Source organism: Gobio gobio, assembly GCF_949357685.1.
Source record: "Gobio gobio genome assembly, chromosome: 21".
Taxonomy (NCBI): Eukaryota; Metazoa; Chordata; class Actinopteri; order Cypriniformes; family Gobionidae; genus Gobio; species Gobio gobio.
Genome location: NC_137117.1, coordinates 18,572,951 through 18,588,714, shown reverse-complemented (window position 1 = coordinate 18,588,714; position 15,764 = coordinate 18,572,951). Strand labels below are relative to the sequence as shown.

The 15,764-nt window shown below is 37.1% G+C and overlaps 1 protein-coding gene across 1 annotated transcript in view; it reads right to left on the bottom strand.

Annotated features, from left to right (window-relative positions):
• Positions 1–15,764, bottom strand: part of plxna2 (plexin A2) — a gene marked incomplete at its 5' end in the record, with an annotated part of 214,058 nt that overhangs the window by 105,167 nt on the left and 93,127 nt on the right. The window contains one exon of the mRNA XM_079802461.1: positions 5,412–5,512. Coding sequence (XP_079658587.1) covers positions 5,412–5,512 — 101 coding nt within the window. The remainder of the gene's footprint in view (positions 1–5,411; positions 5,513–15,764) is intronic.

Sequence of the window (15,764 nt, the reverse complement as noted above, 5' to 3'; positions counted from 1 at the left end):
TCTCTCAGTCATTTTTCTCTTTTCAATCACGATGTGCACAGCAGCTGGTGGTAATTAGAGGGACTTTGGCAAATTGCACTATTCTGAACTGAGGTATGAATACAGACCATCTCTTCCACTAAAAGCAGAATAATGCTACTCTACAAAAAAAATAAAAATACAGTAAATAACGAGACTTGTTTCTTGAAACAAGATGAATGTACACAAGCAGCACAATAAATAAACAAACAAACAACCATTCGAAAGCTTGGAGCCTGTGCAATTTTAATTGAAGGAATGAATATTTATTCAGCAAAGGAAAACTAAGGGATGCATGATATATCGGCCACCATATCGGTATCAGCCGATATATGTTCATTTCTAATGTTATTGTTATCGGCCCAATAAGAAAATTTGGCCGATATGTCAAAGCTGATAAATAATGTATTATTTCCTTCAGCTGAGACACTTCAATTGCGCACTTTTCACCATGATGGTTTTGAATTGCTTGAAATACGTATGAGTGGAATCTGTCATATAGGCTACATAAAACTATAATGAGAACATCATAATTGTGTGTTTGGAACATGGCTTTTAATGGTGAGACTTTGAGGCTCTCAAAAATTATTTAAAAAAATGGATTTAGATTTATCGGCCTTCAAGTATAAAGAATTATCGATTATCGGTATTGGCCAAAAATTTCATATCGGTGCATCCCTAATCAAACTGATCAACTGATCAAAGGTGACAGTAACGACATTGATAATGTCATAGAATATGTATTTTAATGTATTGAGCTTTCTATTCATCAAAGAATCCTGAAAATGATTCCACAAAAACATTAAGCAGCACAACTTTTTTCAACATTGATAATAACAAGAAATTAAACAGCTAATCAGCATATTAGAATGATTTCTGAAGGATCATGTGACACTGAAGACTGGAGTAATGATGCTGAAAATTCAGCTTTGACCGCACAGGAATAGATGACATTTTATATAAGTTATGCTCAAATATATTAAAATAGTGAACCGTTATTTTATGTTACAATACAATTTAATCTGCTCATGTGCTTTAATGATCCCAGAAACCAATGCCTTGATCTGAAGAAATGTAAATGTATCATCAGGATCTAATCTCCAAAGACCCATATAGCACCTTCGAGAATCCCACACAAAAGAAAAAAATTGATTTAAAAAGGTGTCTAATGATGAAACTTTGCTGCAAAGAACCCTTTGCAAACCTTTATTATAAAGTATGTGCAAAGGAGGAGAGGCTAAAAGACTAATGAAAGTATGGTAGTAAGTGTCAGCAAAATCTCTCTCTCTCGCTCTCTCTCTCTCTCTGTCTGCCGATCAGATGTGGAAGGACGGACTCCATAGGGGCAGTGAGGAGTGAGAAATGAGCAAATATGTGTGTGGAGCTGGAATTAGAGCGAGCAGGAGAGAGAGATGTTAATTTCATTAAGAGAACACTGACTGTGAAAAAGCACTCGCTGTAGGGAAGGAGGAATACTAGCGAGACTGGAGAGAGAAAACGAGAGGATCTGAAATACACCATGTACTGAATGATTACCATATTGATACAGCATATTTATGTTTCTCCCCAAAACATGAAACAAATAATAGCAATAAAAATGTCATATTTTACATTTACATTATGAAACTAATATTTATATGTATTAGGCTATATTTATTGTTTTAAATTATAAATAAATATTAAAAAGGAAATTTCAATATTTTAATAATATTTATTTTAAAATATGTAATACAATAATATGCTACAAAAATACAATTAATATTTTAAATAATATATTAAATACAGCTTAAAAAAATTTAATTTCATATTTTAAAGGGGTCATGACATGAAAAATCTAATTTGCCTTGATGTTTTGATAAGATGTTTTCGTACCATTAAAGGGATAGTTCACCCAAAAATGAAAATTAGCCCATGATTTACTCACCCTCAAGTCATCCGAGGTGTATATGACATTCTTCTGTCAGACGAATAAAATCTGAGTTATATTAAAAATGTTCTGGCTAATCCAAGCATTATAATAGCAGTAATAGTTTCTCTGTTTTTGAAGTCCATAAAAAATGCACCTGTCCGTCAAATAACGTGCTCCACGCGGCTCCGGGGTGTTAATAAAGGCCTTCTGAAGCGAATCGATGCGTTTGTGTAAGAAAAATATCCATATTTAAAAATGTATTTCATTTTTTTCTATGACTCTGCATCAGCCGTTCCCGCGCCATCTCTTCCGGCGAATAAGGTCAAAATACATGCAAAATACCAGTGCGATCATAGATATATACATAGATCCCTCATTAGTGCCTGCGCGGATCGGTCGAATGAGGCATCTACATATATATATATATATATATATATATTTGATCGCGCCAGTATTTTGACCCTATTCGCCAGAAGTTATGGCGCTGGGAATACTAGATGACATTCGTCTGATAAGAGGTAAAAAAAATAAATACTGTTCGGTTTCTCGCAGAAACCGATCGGTTCGTGTCTTAAGACATCAATGTGTCGCCACGAGCCGCATGGTTTAATAAGGATTCGTATGTCTATGTGTTTTTACTCTCATTACTCTCTCATACTCTGAAATATCCCCATTGACATGCATTATACGGCTATCACACTGCAACGGTTGGAGTTAAAAATCTTCATTTGTGTTCTACTGAAGAAACAAAGACATCTACATCTTGGATGTCCTGGGGTTAAGCAGATAAACATAAACATTTCGTTTTTGGGTGAACTATCCAGAGCTTTAATGCTCCAAAAATGGCTCGTTTGGATATTGTGGGATTTCTGGCGTGACACGGGCGAATATATTTGGATATGCCTGCCTCCAGAGCAAGACATCGACAACTAGATTTACATCATCGCACCATAGGCCCTGCCCACCAGATGCGAGGCAAAGGCAAATTGAACCCATTATAATCACTGGCACTGTCTACACTGGATACAGTATACAGATGCACGTTCAGTTTCTGACATACTCCACGCGCTTCAGTCTGTAGACAACAGGACAAATGGAAGAGTGAAAGAACAGGGCTGGACGATATGACCTAAAATCAAAATCTCGATTAATTGAAAATTTTACCTCGATTATTATCAATGAACGAATATTTTGTTGTTTTTTTTGTCCTCATAGTTTACTATACATATGCTCAACTCGAACTCAGGTCGCCTCGTGCAGAGCTATGGCAAATGTCATATTACTCTGACATAACAGCTCACTTTCAGCAGTTATTGTGTCTATGGGTTGTAAAATTTCTTACCGCTTGTTCTAAATCAGATACAGATTATCACAGTATCATTACATTTATTTGAATGCATTAATGAGAGTCTCACTATTAATTGTGAGGCTATGGGTTGTAGTAACTTTAAAAGTAGAAAAATCTATGCTATAACTGTTGAGTTTCTAAGCTACTTTAGTGATAAATCAAAGGGCAGCGGTGACAGAGTTTCTGCGCTTTTCTTTTCTTTCACGTGATGCGTGGGCAACCGTCTGTATGAGTGTTCATGTGCCACAATGCATCAGCGCAGTAGTTCAATATAATGATACACATCTGGTGGTCTAAAATCGCTTGGATGTTTAAACTGGCAAGCCTTTAAACACATACAATTGCTAAACTTTCGTGAGGATGCAAGCAAAAGTGATCTCGCTTTGGGCCTGTATGTGAATTGCCTCTGTGTTTTAGTTTGCCTCCATCCATGTTGCTTCCATGGCGCTGGGCGGGAGGTCACGTGACTCCATACACGGTAGTATGTTTCTAAGGGGAAAGTATTAACCATAGACTGTCAATAAATATGGACGTAGTGTCCGTAAATTCACCCGTCATCTTGGCAGCGCATCACTGCCCCACGCCCTTAATTATGCAGAACTTTAAGGTTTAATATAATTTAAAAGGATGAGTTGAAGTGAAAAAATTCACCCCCTCACAGTTGTCATGAAGGGAAAAATTAGCTGTATAGACCAAAACACTACAAATTTGGCTCCCTTTTGGAGCCTGTCTCTAGTGGCCAGTCGACAGTTTAAGTCACTTAGTCACGGGAGGTTGCCGCTTGGTATTAACAGGATTAAAAAAACGAAATAACCGAAAATTACGGCAGTTAGAGGTTCTGAATTTCAGTTTTTATTAATCTTTGTTCGCTATGGTGCGTCCCGTTTAAACAGCTCATTGGCTCATTTCTCTAGAGACTTCAGAAGGATACTAGCATCAGGAACAAGTTGATGGTTTATTTTTGAAGGTGTCATGGACTTGTATGTTTGTTTAGACAATTTGACAATAGATTGTTTTGTAAGCGAGGTGCAATGTAATGGAGGGTTCGCAAAGAAACCTTTGTTGACAGATGAATCAGTATAGGATCTGATAGCAGCTACATCGCAAACTGTAAGTACATTTTTTCATAATGCTTTGTCATTAAATTACAGTGTTATATTAATAACGTTTTCAACGTGCAATAGGAGTGGGCGTTGATACTGTTTCCTATGCAATGTCATAAGCCAATCATATCAGTGGCCGTTTACTGACAAGCCTTAAAGAAGCCGTGCCTTAAAAACTGATTATGTCAGACAAAGGGGTCAGAATGAGGGAGGAGCTAATAGTTTTTTCACATATATATTTGTTGTTTTTTTGTGCACAAAATAAGTGAACCTCAAGAAACGTATGGAAAAAAATCCAGGTCATGACCCCTTTAAAAATAGTTAATTTCAAATAATACCAAGGTACAGTAGTAGCATGACGCTTTCAGTAGTTTTTGTGAGTGAATTAATGAATACATAAGCTTGTCTGCACAACACAGCACGGTATGTTTGAGATTGGAATGGTGTCTGTATGACATGAGCTTTAATACAGCAGAAAGCCCCAGAGGGCTGATGGAGGAATGTAATCCTGCCGCGCTGACGACACACTGCGACGGAAAAAAAACCAGCCCCATGCTGAACGGAGACACACAAATACTGCTCGCTTCGCCAATTATTTGTCCCTGTCCTGTCGGGAGTCATGTAAATTACTTTAAGTGCACTTTTCCAAGGGAGGTACGCCCGCCATTACAGTAATGATGCCAGCGGAGGGTTTACACACCCCCACAGGAGAGAAGCCAACAGCACAAAACCACTAAAAGATGACGAACTCTGTGCTGTCAGCTGTATATTGTTTTAGCAACATTCAATTCGATATTTTAAAGCACAAAAGCATCTGAGGATTCAGCAGTGCAAGATCTACACATCTGGATGCAGTTGCACTAGTCCGCCACCAGAGGGCAAACAACCTCTGTGCCATCTGAGAATGATCCCTGTGATCATACGTAAACTTTTCACAATATATTTCAAACGTTATGGAGACTGTAGTCTTTAAAAACACAAAAAGCATCGATTTCCCACTAACAGTGTGTGTAAATATAAAGAGGGAACTTACATGTTATGCAGCACACACCAGCCACAGTGAGGATCTCCTGAGCTCAGACACTCTCCACATGTCCCGTACTGCTCACACGACTCGATCGGCACCCGTGTGACCTGCAGAACAAAGAAAACAAGGTCTTGAAAGAAAGAACAGACGGAGCATATTCATTCAATACAAGCTCAATCAGTCCGTTCGATGGATATATGATAGTGAAGTAACGTTTGAAGTCATTGATTCTCAACCGAGACTATGATGGACATGGAAGAGGAGAGAAAAGTGAGGCAAGAAAGAGAAGAATCCAGACTAATGTGAACAGCAGGAAACCATCACCACATTTACTCCCAGAGGGACAATTTTTGTTTGTCTAAAGTTATGCCATTATGCATCAACATCATCCCAGATGTTTCTTCTTCATCTTGAGGAGCAATAAAAATAGGCAAGTTAAATGATGTTGCCCAGATAATATGGCTCAGAATGAGAAATATTCCAACCTTTTATTACAGACTTTGGTATCATGGCAAATGTGACCAGAAAAAGGTATATTTCTTCCAAGAAGCAGAAGACATCAAATTGAGATATTAGTTCATTACTGCCTTTGAGAAATAACTTAGGGCTTCTATTTTATCTCACGCATTTGTGATGTTTATGAAAACCAAATGGCCAGTTTTCATGTTGGTGACATTTGCGCATGTGCACAAGAACGTCTGGTTGTTAATGTATCCATGTGTTTCCTTTGAAATGCAAGTCAAAGAAACACGGTTGCGTTCGTTGGTAAAAACCTGTACCTCGGTGTGTGTGTGTTTATGCTAACAGAAACGGACAGAACAGAGGAAACAGGACACAAACAGCTGTGCTACTGCCACTAAGAGGAATAACATTGACACAGTGTTCTTTTGTGTGGCCCAGTGCACCTGTTTAACTAGGGTATGAATATGAACATGAACATGAACACACACACACACACACACACACACACACACACACACACACACACACACACACACACACACACACACACACACACACACACACACAAACTGCTCAAACATGCAACGAAATATGTTCTTTGTACAAAAGACAGTATCTAACCGTAGATATATACACTTCAGTGGTTCTTCAGCGGTTCTTCAGAGGTTCTTCGACTAAGGTGCTATATAGCACCTCTGAAGAACCACTGAAGCACCAAAATTGGTGCTATATAGCACTAAAAAAGGTTCCCCTATGATTACGAGCCAAGAACCATTTTTGGTGCCATATAGAACCTTTTTTTTTTAGAGTGTATATACATTTGATAATGTCCAGTGAACACTGTATAAACTGCTTGTAATTGCTTGTAATTCACAACACAAATGTATTTACAGTAGCTATCTAAATGAGGATATTTATAGACTTCTTTTTTAAATAGTGTAATTATAAATACAATAGACTTAAGGCCCGTTCACACAAAGGACGATAACTATAAAGATAACTATATTAGTGTCCACACCAGCAGACAATATTGCTCTGTATATTCTAAGCGTGTGTTTGTCCGCTTTAAATGGTCGAGCTTGTTACAGCATGATGGATTCTGATTGGCTGTCAATGTTTTTATCGTTCATCAGCTGGATAAAATCGTTCTGAAAATGATTCCAACGTCATTGTTTCTCTATATATCGCTATCGTTAAATCTGTGGTGTGAACTCTGCTATTCTTTAATATTGAGAACGATTTTTAGAACTACATCTTTATCGTTCTCTTTATAGTTATCGTCCTTGGTGTGAACGGGCCTTAACTCATACCCATACCCTAATGCTAACAATGAAATATTAAAATATAAAAACATTCTTTAAACCATTAAAAAATAAATATTTAGTTCCATTATAAACTGTTTTCACAAATGAAGACTTCCCCAGATACTTCCCCCAAAATAGAGGTTATGTTACATTTAGTTCATTTCTGGTGAGACACACACACTGTACTGTATACACTCAAATAAAAGTGATTGCATCAAGTATGCTTCCAGAGTAAAACTCAATTCACAGACCATTAAAAAACAAACGCGTCACTCCTCAAAACCCAACAAGCAGCATCCCTGGCAAACATGTGCTCTCATACACACACACACACCTAGACAATCAAACACACCCGTAACACCTCAGAGATGAGTGCTAACCAGATACACACTCACACATGCCCACTACAACAGACCCAAGCCTTATTTTGCCCGCTGACCCACAATGCCCCTCTCCACACCACTCACACAGCCTTCTGCTGCCCACTTGGCATGCTGGGGTAGCGTCGCTGTGATGACCGGGCCACAGCTCTGTGATTTGTGCCTGTGCTTGTAATATCTCTTTTATCTATTGATGTATTTTCAGGGATTTGCTTTCATTGCCAGCGCCGGAGTCTGTGATGTCCTCCCTTGTTGCTGAGGGGATTTTTTAGGGTGCACCTGCATCCTATTAACACACACAAGCAGAACAGTAGAGTGTGAAGTCATTGAGGATTTTGGGACGAATAGCATTTTTTTCTTTGCATTTTGCTTAGCAGCATATCTGACTGAAGTGAACGGATGGTTTTATGTGGTCAGGTGTGGTGCAGATGAATAACCAAATCAAAGCCTCAATTTCATACATGAATTCTAAACCAAATTTCGACAAATGTAATAAAACAACGAATAAGACGGTGCCAGTTACTGCTCAGAATTTGAGCACAGCATCAAGCTTTTCGACGGTTATAGTTCTTTTTTTTTCTGATATTCATGACAAGGTCAAAGGGTAGGATGAAGTGAGAGACAGTTTTAAGATGGATGAGTGGGCACACAGTGTGTGTTTAGTGAGAGGGGTGGAGAAACACGCAGGGTTCCCGCTGTGTGTGTGTGTGTGCGCGCTGTATGGCCGTGTTAAATGTCATTAATGTGTGAGCGGCAGGGTCTGAAGGGGGTGGCCATCCACCTGTCCCTGCGACACACAGCCCCCAAACAAAGACACACATTCAACCTCCCGCTACCAGCGTTGTTTCCACTGACACATGGCTGTGATCGCACACACATGCACAGTTGTGTTTATACGGTGTGACTTTGTGGCAAAAACCGAGAGGTGTCCCACAAGGATCCGTCCTGTTCCCTTTTTCATTTTCACCCAGCTCCCCCTCCCTCGTTTCTCTTTATTTTTCACTCACTCGTTGCCCCAGGACAAACAGGTGGTCAAAAGTAATGAGTCCAGCACATCAGCGCTGCCGCCCAGCCTGACGACAAACAAGCCCACCAGGGGCTCCGCTCACAAAGCAACAACGGCCATACGACGCTGGTTCAACATGGGCAATAAGTCTCAATGTTACACAACACTGACTTAGAGCCAGACCAACAATCCAACAACATCGCAGATACCAGATGATGCTGTCTTGATGCCAATGGTCACCAAATGCCTTTTCTGGAGTAACACTGAGAGAGAAAAACTTTGTATTTTTGTATTTTATGAAGAAAATGCAAGTAGCACAAACCCTCCACAATGCTAGTGTGTTTTGAATAGCTGCCAGGGCATTACTATGCAGTTGCTAAGGTGCTCTGAGTGGTTGCTAGGGCATTTGGGGTATTTTTTAAGTATTTAAAAGAGCCCACCGCCAAGTCTCTATGATATTCTGGCCCCTAGATATGGCTCTGGTTCCTCCTTTAATGTAAGTCTGTGGTATTTTTTTCACCAGTTTTTTCAGTAGTCTGATTGCTTTGAAAACTTACATACAGTTTATATATAAACAGTTGATGGTAGCCATTGACTCCATAGTATTTTTTTGGTTACCAGCATTATTTAACATATCTTCGGTTAAACTTTAAGTTGTCATTGTTACAGTGTAATTATATATTTAAGTAATGAGTAATATTGGTTAACAACATGTACTTACTACTGGTAGGGTTAGGATTAGGGTTTGGTCGAGAGTTAGTTGAATGTAATTATGCATAATTAAATGTTATTACTATGGTAAGTACATGTAAAATATGTAACAAGGACACTGTAAAATAAAGTGTTACCATATCTTCTTTGGTTTTCAACAGGAGGAAACTCATACAGGTTTGGAACTACTTGAGGACGAGTAAATGATGACAGAATTTCATTTTTGGGTGAACCATCCCTTTAACTTAGCAAATCTTTTAAACCCATATCCTAGAAATGGCATATCCAAACTAAAATAGATACAATTCATGAAGCCTTTGGACTACGAGCGCAACTGTGGTCTCATTTGAATGCAGACACTTGGCAGTTTGTTTTCATCAAGTCAGAATTAATTACAGTCATAAAGAAAAATGATTATAAAGGCTTTTTACATTTTTTTGGGGGGAAACTGCTCAATTTAACATATTTTTGTCTGTAGCACAAGTTTGAAAGGGACAAGAATGACAAAACATTTCATCAAAACATTATTAGATGACACTAAATGTAATTTTATAGACCATATTTCAAAATATCTTCTTTTGTGTTCCACAGGAAAAAGAAACTATCCCTGCAACCCTAGTATGAACAATAACACTAGTGATGCTAACTACATAAGGAAGATCTGCAGCAGTGTCAAATGCTGATGGAGTGGATCAGAGAGGGGACAGCTGCACTGCAGGGTGACACAGCTGCCGCAGGTGCGCGTCTAGGTCTGCACACTTGGCAGGACGATGTCAAAGGAGAAGATCGAGACAGCGAGACTTTCAGACAGAAAGAGTGAGATGGATAAAGGTGTTATGGGGGTTACGGGCAGGCAACTGGAGCAGCTGTTGACCAGCACATGCTTTAGTCAGTCAACACAGTGGGAAGCACAATGAAGCCTGTTCTCCCACTGAGAGGAGCTTGCAATTGTGTGTGTGAGCTTGAACGTTCTCTCATTAAAACTTGAGTTTAACCACAGAACACAGAAATGTGGTTTTCATTTGGACAGATTTTCATTTTGATACATTTGCAATAGAACCAAATATAAAGCAGTACCCAAGATCATACGTTACAGTGAATTTACCACAGTAAAGGGATGTTGTTAGGCATGATGCAAGCAGTGGCAACGGTAATATGATAAAAGGCAGCAATGTTCAATAAATTATTAAATTTATTCATATTTATAACAATTTTTCTGTCTTGTTAAATAGTCTTTTAGCAAATTAGCTTTTTGCAGCTATCAAGCAACATAAAGATCCTTATATTAAAGGTACTTATAAACTTTTTGGATGGCTAAAAGGTATACAAGTTGACCTCTAGCATGTGGTGTCTTAATGCTGCAGTTTCTGGGTATTTACTCAGAATTACAACTTGGCCTGTGGGCAAAATGCCTCAATGTAAATCTTTGCAAACGTTCAACAAATATAATAAAACAAAATTGTTTTGACAAATAAAACTGTTTCTACATAGAAAAAGTCACTAATGCTGCCATATATTATCTTTATATGAAAAAAGAACAATTTTAATTGCAAAAGATTATTATTATTATTGAAATATGAGTGTATACCGCATTCAAATGTTTATATGTGCAAGTATATTGGCTATTTGTGACCCTGGACCACAAAACCAGCTGAATAAATAAGCTTTCCAGTGATGTATGGTTTGTTAGGATAGAACAATATTTGGCCGAGATACAACTATTGGAAAATCTGGAATCTGAGGGTGCAAAAAAATCTAAATATTGATAGATATATATATATATATATATATATATATATATATATATATATATATATATATATATATATATATATATATATATATATATATATATATATATATATATATATATATATATATATATATATATATATATATATATATATATATATATATATATATATATATATATTAGGGGTGTAACGATTCGTTTTAACAACGATTCGATTCGTATCACGATTTGAGGTTGTCGATACGATTCAAGGACGATTTTGGTTCATTTAGAACGATACGATCCGAAACGATTCAGTGACCTGAAATCGATTCAGTAACTTTTTAGCCAAAAATTGTGTGACTGAAATAAATATCTGGATACTGGTCAGTGCAGGTGAAGTTTCCTAGATTCCTGTTGTTTCTTGTAAGGGAATCAGGTATCAATTAATTATGGATATAAACAAACAAGTAAACAACAATTAATGGCAAATGCATTCAAATTTTATTTGAATAAAGTGCAACCAACAGTTTAGGTTGAATTAACAGGAAGTTAACCTTTTCTGCTCTCATTTTCAATATTCAATACATATTCAATAAAAGCACAGTAAGTGCAACAACCAACATTTCAACAGTAGGTTAACCTGCTACTTCTGCTTTTGTTATCCAACATAATAATATTACAATATTAATATCAAAAATAAAGTGCAACTAACTTCTCTTCAGGTTTAATTAATAGTAGGTGTACCTGTTACTTTTGCTGTTGTTTTTCAACATTAAAATAATATAAATACAATATTAATATCAAAAATAAAGTGCAACCAACATTTCTTCAGTTTGAATAAACTGGCTGAACCTGCTACTACTCTCAGTTTAATAAACAAACAATATTTAACAAAAGATAAAATGTAACCAACTACTCTTCAATGACTCTACATATTTCTTTTTCAAAAATATCACCATGATCTGACCGCAGAACACTTCTCTGTGCGTTCACTATGTCGCCAGCAGAACTAAAAACTCGCTCTGCTGGCACACTGGTCCCAGGAATGCACAGGTAACATTTAGCAAGGGTTGAAAGTACAGGTAACACGTTACTAACTTAGCTCTTTCTCCTGGTGGCTTGATCATTTCTCGCTGGTTGGCTTCTCCTCTGTCATACGCCATGCTATGTTTGTTTTCTTAGCGCTGCTGCTGGTGCGTGCGTTGCGATGATGTCACAGATAGGCAGACTGAATCGAGTAACGTTTAACGCCTTTATCATTAAAAGTGCTAAGAAAAAACATCCATTTAAAGTCTGACGTGCTTAAATCCAATGCGTTATTTCCTATGATCGATACAATCGATTGATTACCTTTTAAAACGATGTTAGATCGATATATGTCGTCCGGAAGGCCAACTTGCCGAGCACAGATCGATGTAGTTAGATCGTAGGAAAATAAATCGATACATCGATGTAGTAGATGAATCGTTACACCCCTAATATATATATATATATATATATATATATATATATATATATATATATATATATATATATATATATATATATATACATACACACATATATACATATATATATATATATATATATATATATATATATATATATATATATATATATATATATATATATATATATATATATATATATATATATATATATATATATATATATATATATATATATATATATATATATATATATACATATATATATATATTAGTGCTGTCAGTTAAACGCGTTATTAACGACGTTAACGCAAACCTATTTTAACGGCGTCAATTTTTTTATCGCGAGATTAACGTTCTTTTTGGTCTAACAAACTTTGTAGTTTTTTCACATGCTGTTGCAGCAACTAGTAACGTTAGAAAAACTACAACACCACTCCGGATGTAGCTAGACCGGAAACAAAACATCAGGCACGCTGCGGCTGCCCACACTTGTTCGCCATTAAAAGAGTAGACGTGGATGGCAAGCGTGAGACGCCGAAATGAGAAACGTATTATGCCATGGTTTAACTCAGGGGTCTTCAACTAAAAGTGCTTGTCTTGAGCGCTGCTTTCTGCTCTGATGGTGCATTCACACCAGACGCGAATGAAGCGTTTTGCGGCGTGCATGTCGCGTCATTCGCTTCCGGTGTGAACGCACCTGCATGCTTGACCGCGCGTCTGGGTCTGAACGTAACAGTGAGCATTGCAACGTTAACTGTTTCATTAGCCTACGTCAAAAGGCTTCGCGGTCCGGATTTGGACCGGAGTCCGCTAGTTGGCGACCCCTGGTTTAACTGCACTATAGGCGGAGTCCTAGTTTACCTTGCATGTGCACTTTGTAGTTTTATTTTGTATCACCCTGTTTTGATCCCTTAGAAAGGGCTGTTGAAGGGGCTGTTTGTGCAACAAAGTATTTTTTTTCACCCTTTTATTGATGGACAGTGTTACATTGTGTGAGCGATTATTTGCTCCAAGTGTGAATGACTGCTTCAAGTGAGAATGTTGGTGTGAAATCGAACACTACAGTATGCCAATGTTGTTTTCAATAAAACAAACATTTGAACAAAGCAAGCCGATCCACTTTTCTATGTTGATAAGAGCATTAAAATAAGAAAAAATAATGGGACAAAAAGAAATCAAGGGACATTTAGAAAAAAAAAAAGTGCGATTAATTGTGATTAAACTATGGCATTAATGCGATTAATCGCGGTTAAATATTTTAATCGTTTGACAGCACTAATATATATATATATATATACACATATATATATATATATATATATATATATATATATATATATATATATATATATACATATATACATACATATACATACATATACATATATACATATATATATATATATATATATATATATATATATATATATATATATATATATATATATATATATATATATATATATATATATATATATATATATATATATATATATATTTATTTATTTACGATAGGAAATAACCAGAAAAACCAGTAAGCAACTACACTGATTGGTAAGTTGTTTGTTAGTTAGTTGGTTATTTTTATTCATATAGTTTGAATATATTGGCTCAAAAAAGTCATTTGTTTGGGAATCATACTACAGTAGTCATGCTGGCAATTTTTGATATTTGAAGATTAAACATTTTCCTAAAAATTCCTCCAGAAAACATTTGAATGCACCACAAAACGCAATTAATCTCCACTTGCACTTGTGAACTTAAAGTATTAATAACAGCCAATTGGCTTAAAAGACAACTGTAGTTAGATTAGTGAGGAATTCTGGGTTCAGCCCAAACTCATGGTAGGACAGGGTGCGCGCCAACTCCTAATTTCCTCTTGAGCTCAGTAATTCTTCCACAGCTTAAAATGCTTCCAGGATGCTATCTGCTAATCTCTATCTGGCTTGAATTCGATATTTTCCACTCACTCTGAAGCTGGCCAAAAATCGCCTGGAGACGAGACATTTAGAAGAAAAGGAGACGGAGTTGGCATCGAACTCTTGTCTTATTCACAAACAACACTCTTCAAGTCAAGCTTGTAACCTCCAAAGAACCTCAGCTGCTGTAATCCAGACCCCAGACGTTATAATTACAACCCAACGGCTGATCTTAGACCTGTGTTTGGGATCTACAGTATGAGCTACACAGAGACTACAGTATGCTGGGAGAGCTGGGTGGCGAGAATAAATGCTAACATTAGCTGTTACATGCACGTGCCTGAGGAATGGAGGGAGTAGAAACATGGAGAGAAGGATGTAGAGAGGGGTTAGAATGAGAGGGTAAACTGAGGGTAAAGGAAATCCTGTTCTTGTGTATCCAGACTTGATTATCAGCATACAGTGCAGTCTGATCAACATTACAGTTTGTTCTGGCCAAGAACTGCTGACAGACAGGAAAAACTGTCTGAACAATATGCATAGTGACTTTTTTGGGGGGCATGATGTTATAAGTTCCAATGGACAATATAATGGATTTTGGATTAAAAACAGATTAAAAATGCCCTGCAATTTATATACAAAAGAGAGGGTGTTTATTGTTCTCAGGACATGTCTGAAAAGATAAATATAAAGGAAATACTGTATCTAGGATATATTTTACTGTATTTTTCATTAGATAAATGTAGCCTGAAATGTACTAAAATGAAACTCTTGAATATCTCTCAATACAAATTCCTCATTCCTGCAGCCTTAGATCTAAATATGACCTAATCAAAATAAACACAGACTCATTTTATGTGCGTGTGTGTGCGCAGTACAGAACAGATAGTCCATAAAGAGTGGGCTTTCCATCTGAGCTGAAACTAAAGAAATCCAGAAGCCTCTCATGTACAAATACTGTATCCAGATGTTCGCGCACAAACACACGCACACTCAAAACGTTCACGAAATCCACATCTCGGTTGCCATAGAGACCAGGCATTGACCCCCTACCCCTCTCCTGGAGTGAGCCGTAAACAGCTGGTACCTCTGGGACAAGCTGCCACCTACACACATATATACACACACACACACACACACACACACACACTCACACATTCATTTTTAATGTGAGATACTGAGCACTGCACCCACAGCAATGAGATCCATCGATCATGTCCCCTCTGACACACACACACACAGCGCGCAATAATCTCACTGACACATAAATCCATCGGCACTCATGGAAAATCAGAGAAAAAAGCATGTTCGTGTGTGTGTATGTGTGATTCATTATCCGCCTGCACGCATAAATCATACATATCGCTTAAATATGCACAGGAAATGAACAA